Here is a 13572-nt window from a genome sequence, read left to right on the forward strand (position 1 = left end):
GGGACAGCTAAGGTGCAGCCTGAAGAGGTAGAGGTCTTCAGTCTCCGACTAGCCTTGGGGGCATAGCGCTGTCTGCCACTGCTCATGGGCTGGGCATGACCTTGCATGCTAATATACATCCTGCTTTTTTTGTTCGTTTTTTACACTCCATCCTGCTGTTTGTTTAGGCCTCAACTGATGATAGCCTCGGGGGCCGCAGGTCTCCAGACAGATCTAGAAGCATTTCGGTTTTAATGAACCGGATGACATTGCGTGAAGGGTAATCAGTGACTCGTGTTATCAGGGAAATGCCTCGTTTCTCTGCTTCTGAGCTGGCCTGCTGCCTCGCTTTACAACTCCACGGAATCTGAAGGAGGTGGAGCAGACGATAAGAACAACGTCATTGATTTGAAATGTAAACAATGACTGCGTTTACATGCACGCCATAATCCTGTATTTTAACGGCTTATGCTCAATATTCCGATTGGGCAAGTGTCATAATGGAATGGTAAACGGACTGCACTTATATAGCGCCTTTATCCAAAGTGCTTTACAACGGCCTCTCATTCGCCCATTCACACACACACACATTTACACACCAATGGCGGCAAGCTACCATGCAAGGCGCCGGCCCACTCACTGGGAGCAATTTGGGGTTCAGTGTCTTGCCCAAGGACACTTCGACATGTGGCCAGCCGGGGCTCGAACCGCCGATCTGGCAACCGTACGATCATTAGACGGCAGCTCTACCTCCTGCGCCACAGCCGCCCCTGTCATGTAAAGGCCATAAGCCGGCGTACGCCTGTTCGAATCGGAATATTGTGACATGACATCGAGGACCCCCTCGAAAACGAGATGGCACATCTCAAGGGGTTTTATCCTAATAAAATAAATGTAACAACACGTAAACACCTTAATCGGAATATTCCAATAAGCCGATTATTGACCGACCGTAATCGGATTATGGTGTGCATGTAAACGCAGTCAATGTGTCCATAACAATACCAACAGTCTATCTGATACAAAGACTCTGAACTCTGAACTCTTTGTGTCCCCCAGCGGTGGCGTCTGCTGAGATGTGCCGGGTGACGGGGGGGGTGTTGGGGATCCACTGGAGCAGCGTGGTCGGCCTGGGCTGGCGCCCCCTGGGGGACGGGAGGGGCGGCCCCAAGTGCTGGGAGTACTGCTGCCTGGAGCCGGCCTGCAGTGCCGTGTGGAGCCTCGGGGGGCGCTGCGTACTGCTGTACTGCCCCAAGAGCAACGCCCGGCGCTGTGCCGTCGCCTACCTCCCCCAGCCTCACCTGGAGTCCCTGGGCCTGCTCCAGATGCTGTCTGAGACGAGGAGGCTGCGGAGGGGCCTGCCGACAGGAAAGGGAAGTGGAAGTGACGCCTGGGGCGACCCGCAAGGCACCGCCCGGGAGGAGAGCCAACACACCAGCACTGTGAGTCAGCTGGATGTTGCTTTTAGCGAGTGTTGCTCTTTCTTTCTGTCTTTCACTCCATCCATCCATTCATCCCTCCCTCCTTCCTCCCTCACCCAGCCATCCCTTAATTAAAATGTGACCACTGAAGGAAAGGGTGAATACGTACAATGTTATGTAGGATGAAGTGATTGAGTGGAATTTGTGAATTTTAATTTTGAAATGTATTTTGTTCCTAAAGTTTTCTTACTGTTGTGTTTACTTCAGGGATGATGAGGGCTACAGGTCGTTCAACCTTGCTCATGGACTTAATAAGGTTTCTATTTGTGCCTGAAGTTGATAATAATAATAATAATACATTAGACTTATATAGCGCTTTTCTAGACACTCAAAGACGCTTTACAAACTGAAAAGACAGAGTAGTAATAATAAAAATAAACAAAAAATAAATAAAAGAAAGTATAGGGGCCTAATTAAGGTAGTGCTGGGGACACATGGGAAGGGGAGGGGGAGAGGGTTAACTGGTGAAGGCGAGCTTGAAGAGGTGGGTTTTGAGGGCCTGTTTAAATGTTGGCAGGGTGTTGGCCTGTCTGATGTGGTGATGAATGAACGTTCAGCGATGTCTCCACAGGGGGGTTCCAAAGGTGCTCTCCACGCACCCACGGTCATCAGCGGAATCGCTCTCCCACAATCACCCAATCAGACTCAAATCCAGCTGACCAATAGGAGTGAAGCCTCCTCACAGCAGAACTCAACATCAGAGGACATGACAGAGACTCCATCATCCAATCGCAGCTCAGGGCCTCCGCCCACACCTCCGACAATCACCCCATCACCAACGCAGGCTGGTAAGGCAGTCCACTGTCTCCATAACCTGAACCTTACCTGGTACAACATCATACCATACTAGATAATAATATGCTATTAATTACATGAACGCACTGAGATGTGTAGCCAGGGCTTAAACCTCACTAACTGACTAAGTTACAGAACACTCACCAACCTAGACGACAGAGTGTTCTATGTGGTATTGACCAAGCTAGCAACAACACTCTGATTACTGGCTACAAAATGAAGCATCATCATTTATGGATTTTTTGGTGAATAAAGTCATCCTTGGTCGGCGCTCTAGAACCTTGTGGTTACCATGACAACCTTGTGTGTTTCCATGACAGTGAGGGAGCTGGTGGTGTCGGCGGGGAAGAGCGTGGAGGTCACGCTGCCACGCAACGAGGTGGAGCTCAACGCCTTTGTGGTGCCAGACCCCCAGCCAGGTACTGAACACACACCCGTCTGTTGTAGTCTTATCAGTAGTTTTATCATGTTATACTGAGAATTGAAGTCTCTCTACATTTTGGCGAATCTAGCACACAAGGAAGGCCCATTTCCTTCCTGTAAGAGATGTGTCAAGATCTGTGGCTCAGTGAATAATTCTGACTGTGGACGGTGCCCATAACTTGTGCAATCACAGATTTGTATAATATGATTGGTTCTCAAGAATAGTGAGTGACCTCATGACCAAGGACAGCTGTATAAATATGAGTCCCGCCCAATGTTGGGATCTTTTTGTCTACTTTTCTGTCTGAGCTGCTGTAACCTTGCTTAATAAAAGGCCTCTTTTGAGTCAGTTGAGTTAAGCTCTTTGTGCTTTATAAGTTCTACTCAGTCTACTAAGAATCAATTAAATCCACAACACTTCACTCTGCCCTCTGCCAGGCTCATGTCATCTTAGCTGTGCTGTTCACAGGTCTTCCTAGAATATGGTTTGTTCATTTCAACGAGATCGGATAACCTGAAGAGCAGAGAAATCGTATGGTTTTCGTCATCTTTAACTCTTTTAACTCTCTCTCTCTCTTTATCTTAAAAGGGACAAACTATAAATTTGATTGGCTTTTGAGAACTCATCCCAAAGACTACAGCGGAGAGATGGAGGGGAAACACAGCAAGACGCTCAAACTCAGCAAGGTAAGATCCCTGTTACCAGTTCACACATCACTCTTCCCCAAGTCTCACCTCGTCTCTAACCCCGTCTCCAGGGCTTCTGTGTGTGTCTACGTCTGGAATAACAACCACTGAAACCTGGCCTTCGTGTGAAAGTGAATTTACCCAGTAAAGTATTTGTTATTATTTGATTTCAGCGAATCACACGGTTGCGATGCATAACTCAGAATCAGGAACGTGTGATGTGCAAACACTGGGTGTGGGGCGGGGGGGCGTGCGGGGCGGGGGCGGGGGTAGTGCTGTGGCATGATTGATGTCCCCATGCAGGGTTCGACATTAACGCTTGCCCGCTTGCCCGGAGCAAGTAAAAACATTGCCGGGTTTGTTTGCGTGAGCCCGATGACGCTGTCTGGCACCTGCGCCGACCAGTCTGTTGTTCTTCCTGCACACAGGTAAACAGATCCAGGATGTCCAGCAGCGTCGTCGGGCTCGCGCAAACAAACCCGGCAAATGTTTTCCTTGCTCCGGGCAAGCAGGCAAGCGTTAATGTCGAACCCTGCCCTGCACCGTTGGCTATGCGCTGTCTGCTTTCATTGGTCTTTGGTCTAGGGTCACTTCTGGTATTTCATTTGGCTTAATGAAGGCCAGCTTTGACTCATCGGTCCACCAGACCACAGTCGGGCAGAAGTGTCGGGACACTATAACCAAGGACTTTCATAAAACTTTGATACAAATTTGAGCTTTTCAAAAAATGCCGGTCGAGAGAGGACGCTGGCGTTGCCTGTTCGCCGCTTCTCTGCCCGAAATCTAGGTGTAATTGCTGTATACAGAGTAGAGAGTTGTCCTACAAAGACACTTAGATTTTGATTTAGTAATCAAAAAAGTAATAAGACCACTATACTTTCTTTTATTTATTTTTTGTTTCTTTTTATTATTACTACTCAATCTTTTCAGTTTGTAAAGCGTCTTTGAGTGTCTAGAAAAGCGCTATATTAGTCTAATGTATTATTCTTATTCTTATTCTTATTATTATTATTATCAACCAGACTACACTCAGACAGACATCAGCAGTGTCTAATGGGGAACCATAATACAAATGGCGCTGGGGGGAGGTCATCCGTCCCATTAATTTGAGCAATGTCACAGATTCTATCAATTATTTGGAGAAGAGTTGAGGAGGTGCTTGAAACGGAGGCTGGGGATTTCAACAGGATTTTTTTTCTTTCAACAAATTCAGTGCACACTGCGAAATGATGACAACATCTTCAGCTAACGCCTGTGTTTTCCTTTGTGGCCACGTGAGCAGGTGGAGTTGTTAACAGAGGGCAACCTCAGAGAGAGATCAGATTCTGGGTTCCGAGCAGGGGGAGGCTGGTGGAGGTAGAAATCGGAGGATGAGAAATGAGCTCGTCCTCCGTGTACTGCCTCTCCCTGCTTCTGAGAGACAGGGTTCCCACAGGTCCTTGAAATCCTTGAAAGTTTATGAATTTGAAAAAAAAAATCAAGGTCTTATTTTTTTTTGAAAATAGACATGGGTCATTGAAAATGCTTGAATTCCCCCCCCCCCCCTCTCTCTCTCTCTCTCTCTCTCTCTCTCTCTCTCTCTCTCTCTCTCTCCCTCTCTCTCCCTCCCTCTAAAAGAAAAAGAAAATAATGTTTTACTTAGCTCGTCAACAAGTAAATAAGTCTCTGTATTGCTTAACTTTACACATATTTCACAATATATTGTTTTGCTGTGCTGTGGTAGAGAAGGCAAGAGACCATCTAGTGTTCACACATTCAAGCCTCTCTTTTTAATTGTTGTCTGTGAGCGGATAGTTCCTATTATATAAATTCTAATCTAGATCTGTCTCAAACTATGCCGTGTTGGGTCCTTGAATTTGAGGGAATTGAGTCTTGAAAGTCCTTGAAAGGTGCTTGAATTTGATGTTTCAGAAGGTGTGGGAACCCTGGAGAGAACTGTTTTACCCTCTTATCTCTCTTTGTCTCTCTCATCTTACCTTTTCGGAGGGTGGTTGAATGTATAACTGGAGCGATGTGAATGTGAATGACTGCAGTACTTGAATGTTGTCCAAAACAATTGTCATGACTTCCCCCCCCTGCCCTCTCTCCTGTTCCAGCTGACCGTCGGTCTTTACGAGTTTGAAGTGACGGTGGACGGCGACGGCGCTCACGGAGAAGGATACGTCAACGTTACCGTCAAACCAGGTAAGGGTTGAACTTAGGATCCATATCAACAACGTTCATATGGTAGCAGTGGGGTAGTGGCGACCTAGTGGATTGTGAGTTGGACTGGTGATCAGAAGGTCATGAGTTCAAATCCCACCTGGGAACACCATCACTAGTGTGCCCTTGAGTAAGGCACTTGAGTAAGCCCTAAGTTACTCCAGGGAGGCTGTCACTATAATCTCTTAATTGTAAGTCGCTTTGGATAAAAGCGTCTGCTAAATGTCTGCTAAATGTAAAGAATGCAAAATGCAAATATGGTAGTTTAATGACAGGGCTTACAGCTAATGTCGGGCTTTCTGCTGGGCTGCTCCCAGGCTGTGGAATGCTCTCCCTGACCACCTAAGGGCACCGCAGTCTGTGGATGCTTTTAAACGAGGCCTTAAAACCTACCTTTTTAATAGAGCCTTTTATTAGCCTTTTTATTTTTTATTTTTAAAATTATTTTTTATCTTTCTTCTTGTTTTTAATCTGTAAAGTGCATTACAAATAAAATGTATTATTATTATTATTATTATTATTATTATTATTATTATTATTATTATTACGGTATTATGTTCTAGACATCTACCCTAACCCACCTGATGTTCTATACATCTACCCTAGGTAGTTTACATTAGGGATGCAACCTCAGCAAATATGTTCAAGTCAAGACGAAAAACCCATCTTTTTAATATTGCCTTTAAATGACTAAGTAATACAATTATGAATATATAATGATTGGAGCACTTTGAGCTGCAACGTTTGCAGGAAAAGCGCTATACAAATAAAAGTTATTATTATTATTATTATTATTATTACCCTAACCCACACCTGATGTTCCATCTACCTGAGGCAGTTATATTATTCTCTTCCACTTCACAGAGCCTCGAGTTAACAAGCCGCCCGTCGCCATGGTTTCCCCAAAGTTCCAGGAGATCTCCTTGCCAACCAGCTCCACGGTGATCGACGGCAGCCGTGAGTTCAGCAGGCCTGTGGGCCACCTTCAGTACAGGGTTTAACACTAGAACAGCCACGAGGGGTCATTTGACCGGTAAAGAAAAATTTTATATCTTTGCACTCCATAACATTTCAGGACCCTCTTTTCATGACTTTTCCTAGATATGTACGTACTATCAGTATCGTGATTAATATGAAATATGTCGTTAGGCGTACAGATTACATGAATAATATCAACTGAAACCAAAATGTGTGATTATATATTACGGTGGCTCTCTTGGTAGGGGAAACATGGAAGAACATTGAGATCGTTTCAGGCTACATGTTGTACCTTTTCTTTCCTCCTCTCTTCCTCCTCTCCGGCGGTGTGGCGGGGCAGAGAGCACGGATGATGATAAGGTGGTGGCGTGGCACTGGGAGGAGGTGAAGGGACCGCTGAGGGAGGAGAAGGTCTCCGCTGACACGCCCATCCTCACCCTCACCGGCCTGGTGCCAGGCAACTACACCTTCAGGTACATTATTATTATTATTGAATGAATTAATGAATTAATGAATTAATGAATCGTTTAATGACCACACGACCAAGGTCGGTGGAATTTGTTGACGGTACAGATGGAAAAACTCAATACAGCAGTGTCAAATACATCAAACATACACACATTACACATGACTATCACAATGGACAATGTACACACATAGCCACAAGACAAAAACATAGTCAATATTTACAACTGCCTTGTGAGGTCCAAAGGCCCCTGGCTAGAACGCTCTAGAGCATGTGTCGTCAAAGGGATGTTCTATTGGTTAGAACACTCTAGAGCAGTGGTTTTCAACCCTCTCCTCGGGGACCACTTGATTAGTTGAATCAGGTGTGCTGGTGGTGGAACAGATCAAATATGTGGAACGGCTGGTGGTCCCAGAGGAGAGGGTTGAAAACCACTGCTCTAGAGCTTGTGTTGTCATAGGGATGCTCTACTGGCTAGAACACTCTAGAGCTTGTGTCGTCCAAAGGCGAGTGTTTCCTCTAAAGCTCCAGAGCTTTCTTCCTCATACCAGTACATTCCTCATGTATGTCTCTCCCCCTTCCGCCTCCTCCTCTCAACCCTACAGTAGTCTGATGTCTTACAGTAGGTCTAAGATGACTTCATACCATATTACCCAAGACCTTGCTCCTACCTATTCAACACTGTGTCCTTTCAAACTCTGTATCCATCGACATTTTTACCCGGATTCAAATTCCAACTGCAGACAAACGTCATCTTCTTCATTAGATTGGATTCAACCTTTTTGTCATTGCACAAAAAAAGTACCCCCCCCCCCCAAAAAAATGATTTTTCTTTTTGCTCTAGGCATAGGGTCAGCACCCCTGGAGCAATTAGAGGTTAAGTGCCTTGCTCAAGGGCACAACGGCAGTGGTTAGGCACCTTAGATATGATGCCAGCAACCCTCCAGCGTCACCAGCTCACATGCAGCTAACCTCCTGAGGCGGGGGTCGAACCGGCGACCTTCCGATTGCTAGCCGGCCTCTCAAACCAGTCTAACCTGTCGGCTACCTGTGAGTGTGTGTGACGGTTTCTCCTCCCTCCATGTTCCTCCCCAGTCTGACGGTGACGGACTCTGACGGTTTCCAGAGCTCCACCCAGGCCACCCTGAAGGTGAACAAGGCCATGGACTACCGGCCCGTGGCCAACGCCGGGCCCAACCGGGTCATCACGCTGCCGCGCAACTCGGTCACGCTGCACGGCAACCAGAGCACCGACGACCACGAGCCCCTGGCCTACGAGTGGTCCCTCACTTCCCAGAGCAAGGGCAAGGTGGTGGAGATGCAGGTGAGAAGCTTTACCTTTACATTTACATTTTAAATTTTACATTTAGCAGATGCCTTATTCCAAAGTGACTTTCGCGATCGATACATTTGACTAAGCAAGTGAATCATCAGTTCACCAGTCGCAGCAGGAAGAGTGATCTAGCTCAGGCCCGGGGCCATTGGCAGTCTCTGTGATAGTTTAAAAAAAAAAAAAGTATTTTGTTTATATATAGACACTGGAGAAACAGTACAAGGGGGCCAGTAGAAGTCTTAGGGGACACAGTAGAGGGGAAAGCGGGTGTCTAAGGAGACGCAGTGCTGGGGGGTAGTAGATGTCTCAGGAGGAGCAGAAGCTCCGTCATCAGGATTCACCCACCAACTGTCCTTGTTGTCAGGAAACCCTGGTACGACTTCCATGACAGAGTAGATTAGATTAGATTCAACTTGAATGTCATTGCAAAGAAGTACCACACAACGAAATGCAGTTTAGCATCTAACCAGAAGTGCAAATAGTGATATAATAAAACATGATAGATACACTAGTGATAGGTACAGTATGGCAAGCATGGTACTTATGGTAGCTATGTACAGTTAAGGTAGCTAAGCTATGTACAGTATAATAATAATAATAATAATACAAATAATACATTAGACTTATATAGCGCTTTTCTAGACACTCAAAGACGCTTTACAAACTGAAAAGATCGAGTAGTAATAATAAAAAGAAACGGAAGGTAAAAAAGTATAAGGGCTTAATTAAGGTAGTGCTGGGGACACGTGGGAAGGGGAGGAGGAGAGGGTTAACTGGTGAAGGCGAGCTTGAAGAGGTGGGTTTTGAGCGCCTGTTTAAATGTTTGGGAGGGTGTTGGCCTGTCTGATGTGGTTTGGGGAGGGCGTTCCAGAGGGACGGGGCCTTTTCAGCCGCAGCCCCATCACCCCAGGTCCGGAGCTTGGTCCTGATAGGGATAGTTGGTTTTGACAGTCTGTTGTTTGTGTCCGTAGGGAGTGCGGACCCCCACTCTTGCGCTGTCGGCCATGCAGGAGGGGGACTACACCTTCCAGCTCACAGTCAGCGACTCGGCCGGCCAGCAGGACACCGCGCAGGTCACCGTTATCGTCCAACCAGGTAGGCAAACAGCACCGCACAATGTGCCACGGCTTAATGTCAACAACACCGCTGCTGATACTACTACTGTACCTTATCTGGATGGATGTTTGCTTGCGTGAACGTGGTGGCCGTGACATTGAATTGGTAATATAGACAGGTGGAGAGACGGAGATCGATAGAACCACAACACTCGAAGGCCCGGGCAATCATTACTGACCAAGTTTCACGTTTTATTGTTACCTCACATTACACAGGTGTAAGACAGTAAAATTCTTAGGCTTCGGTTCATGACATTGCAGCACAAAGGGATAATTCAAGTCACAGAGACAATTATTGTATAATTATTATAGTACAGGACGAAAGTGACAAATAAGACAGGATACATTAAACGGTACACATAGTAAAAAAAATGGATAGTTCAAGTAGTAGTCAAGTAGGGGCTGTGAGCCTAAGGTTTAGGTAGTCTGTATACATGGGGTGTGCTTGGGGACGATAGTCAATTGTCTACAGTGGGCTTGTTTATGAGCCTGATGGCCTGGGGGAAGTAGCTGCTGGTTAGCCTCTGAGTTTTGGCCCTGAGGCTCCGGAAGAGGCTTCGCCATTTGGACGGCATCGGTTCAAACAGGCTGTGGTTGGGGTCGCTGGGATCTTTTCATGATAATCCAGGCTTTGCTGACACACCGTTTGTTGTATATATCCTGGCATATGTCCAATCATTGAATTAGATCAAAGCCGACTTCCGGTGGCGCGCGAACAGAGATGGCAGCCTGATAACAGAGCTCCGGTGTCAGCCTTAAATTACCCCTAATTCAAGATATTTTATGCACTCGAATTGATATATATCAACGTAATGATGGAGGGGGACAAATATAAGAGAAAGGGTACTGGGGTTCGAAAGCCATCTGAGAGAATAACTGAGAAAGACGGAGCAGCTAGCAACAGAGCTAACGTTACCCCGACGGAACAAGATGGAGGCTTGAGAGAGAATGAAACGCTGGACTCGATTCGTAAAGTGGTGAGCGAAGTCGTGAATGCGGGTATGACAACTTGGCAAGCTGAATTGAAAAAGGACTTTTCCGAATTCCTCACGGATTTCCGAGAGGACATTAAGAAACAAATGGATGAACTCACGACAGGAGTGAACCAGCAAATCCAAGACGTGATAGGCCGAGTGGAGGGGGCGGAGGAGCGCGTGGGGCAGATGGAGGACGGTGTGGCTGAAATGGAGCGGTGGGACATTGGTGTCAAGGATGCCCTCACCCAGTTACTTGGTAATCAGCGGGCGTTGCAAGATAAAGTGTCTGACTTGGAAGGGAGGTCTAGACGCAACAACATCAGGATCTACGGCATCCCAGAGGACTCGGAGGGTACCTCCGTAGCAGCGTTTGTTGAAAAACTGATAAAGTCAGAATTGGGAGGTGATCTTGACTGTGACCTGGGGATAGAGCGTGCCCACCGTGCCTTGGCGCCCAGACCACCCGGAGGAGCTCCACCGCGATCCATGGTCATCAAGTTCCTCCAGTTTACAGTGAAAGAAAAGGTCCTCTATACCGCCTGGAAAAAGCAACCCACTTACCAAAACAAACGTGTTTTTTTCGACCATGATTATGCGACGGACGTGCAGAACAAAAGGAAGGAATATATACCCATCAAGAAGGCGCTTAAGGAGAGGGGAATACGCTTCCAGACCCCGCTGGCTAGAATGCGTGTCTTTTTTGATACAGGCACCGTCATGTATAACAGCGCGACACAAGCAGCAGAGGACCTGCGGAGACGGGGATTCATCTTGGACGGAGCTGTTCGCGGGACCAAGGACAAGGGCATAACGGAGGAAACGCTGACTCGACTTCTACCGTGGGAAACAACCGAGCCCCGGAGGGGTGGAGCCCAGAACCAACATCAGCAGCAAGTCCGGGAGAGATTGAAGCAGTTTCGTCGGGGCGATGTGGATTCTACAGCAGATAATGAGTGAGTGATTCACTTCAGCCCAGAGACTCTTATTATTATTTTTTCAAGATGTTAACATAGGCTGACACCGACAGTTCATAGACAGTCACTAGACTCTTTTTTTTCCTTCAGCCTATTCGGTCATTGACCAAGAGCCACATCTTTTTTATTTTTTATTTTTGCAACAGAGGGGCCCCACTTAGTGGCCAGCACCCCTCATTACCAAAGGTGATATGTCACCTTTTCCTTCGGAAGTCCAGTTCAGTGTTCAGTACTATTTTTGTGTATTTCATTGTTCATTGTTCATTTTTCAGTACTATGTTTGTGTATTTCATTTACAACTGTTTACTGTAGCGACTGGGAAGCTTTTCATGTACATGATGGAAATATCACATGTTATAACCTAAATGCAAGATATAAGAATAGTTTCTTTTAACGTTAATGGTTTACTTAACCCGATAAAAAGAAGGAAGATCCTAACAAAATTAAAGAAAGATAGAATACAAATAGCATACCTACAGGAATCCCACCTTACCAATACAGAGCATGCCAAATTGAATAAACTGGGTTTTAAATATGTATATTCATCCTCATACGAACCAGGTCATAGGAGGGGTGTAGCCATACTGTTATCAAATACAGTGACCTATGAACACATATCAGAGTTTAAAGATAAAGATGGTAGGTTTATAATGATAATAGGGAAAATAGAGGGAACCCTAGTGAGTTTACTGAATGTATATGCTCCTCCTGGTAGTGACTGGACGTTTTATAGACAGATATTTGATTTAATGGCCACAAAATCTCAGGGAATCTTAATCTGTGGGGGGGACTTTAATGTTCGTTTAAACCCAAGATTGGATGCATCTAGCGGTAATCCAGAGTCAAAACCTATAAGTAGGAAGATAAAAGCATTAATGAAGGAAATGGGAATCATAGATGTTTGGAGAGAATTGTATCCATCCAGCCGGGACTACACCCACTACTCCTCCCCCCATGCCGTATACTCAAGGATAGATTATTTTTTAATTTACAATAGAGACCTACATAGAATAAGTCAATGTGACATAGGACCGATTGCCCTCTCTGATCATAGCCCTATTTACATGTCTGTGTGTCTCAATAGAAAGCCAAGGTCTACAATATGGAGGCTGAATTCAAGTATCCTGAATAACCCAGAGACAAGGGAGGCCATGAAGACTGAAATTAGAACATATCTTGAAATAAACGATAACGGGGAAGTGGCTCCGAATATGCTCTGGGATGCACTTAAAGCAGTAATGAGGGGTAACATCATCGCCACTACTTCACTTATAAAAAAACTTAGAGGACAAAGACTGCATGACCTGGAAATTAAATTAAAACATCTACAAAGACAACACAGTAACAATTTGGATAACAGGGTAAAACAAGAAATGAAAGACATAAGGAACGAGATAAATGAAATAGGCAATCAGGACATACAAAAAAAACTATTATTTACAAAACAAAGATACTATGAAGTAGGTGGGAAATCATTGAAACTCTTATCATATAGACTAAGAAAACAACAAGCAGATAATGCAATCTATAAAATAAGGAACCCCGAATCCGGAGCGATAGAATGTAAGCTAGACAAAATTCAACAGAGTTTCGAAAAGTTCTATAAAACACTATATTCCCAACCACAAGTGGACAACAACCTACAGATTGAGTCATTCCTAGCCTCTCTTGATTTACCCTCTGTCACTAATGAACAAAATAAAGACTTGGTAGCCGAAATAACAATAGAGGAATTACAATCAGCAATTTCGAGATTGAAGGCAAACAAATCCCCGGGTTCAGATGGTTTCACTGCTGAATGGTACAGATCATTTAGAGAACAATTAGCTCCAACATTACTGAAGGCATTTAATTGGGTACTACAGAAAAGGGAAATTCCACCCTCGTGGAGGGAAGCAATAATTTCAGTCATACCGAAGGAAGGGAAAGACAAACTAGATTGTAATAGCTATCGCCCTATCAGTGTTCTCCAGCTCGATTATCGACTGTTTACATCAATACTATCCAGAAGAATAGATAGGATTCTACCTAAACTCATTCATTTAGATCAGACAGGATTCATTAGACAACGGCAAACACAAGACAACATTAGAAGGTCATTGCACATTATCAGACATATCACACAACACGGAATAGAGGCAGCTCTTGTAAGTTTGGACGCT

At 45.3% G+C, this 13572-nt stretch overlaps 1 protein-coding gene across 1 annotated transcript in view; it reads left to right on the plus strand.

The window, feature by feature from the left end:
* Nucleotides 1-1055: 1055 nt before the first annotated feature.
* Nucleotides 1056-13572, plus strand: part of kiaa0319l (KIAA0319-like) — a gene marked incomplete at its 5' end in the record, with an annotated part of 29976 nt that continues 17459 nt past the window's right edge. The window contains 9 exons of the mRNA XM_080531126.1: nt 1056-1421; nt 2032-2248; nt 2576-2674; nt 3268-3365; nt 5462-5549; nt 6432-6524; nt 6886-7018; nt 8107-8335; nt 9316-9439. Coding sequence (XP_080387252.1) covers nt 1056-1421; nt 2032-2248; nt 2576-2674; nt 3268-3365; nt 5462-5549; nt 6432-6524; nt 6886-7018; nt 8107-8335; nt 9316-9439 — 1447 coding nt within the window. The remainder of the gene's footprint in view (nt 1422-2031; nt 2249-2575; nt 2675-3267; nt 3366-5461; nt 5550-6431; nt 6525-6885; nt 7019-8106; nt 8336-9315; nt 9440-13572) is intronic.

Source organism: Nansenia antarctica, assembly GCF_963989245.1.
Source record: "Nansenia antarctica genome assembly, chromosome: 5".
Classification (NCBI taxonomy): Eukaryota; Metazoa; Chordata; class Actinopteri; order Argentiniformes; family Microstomatidae; genus Nansenia; species Nansenia antarctica.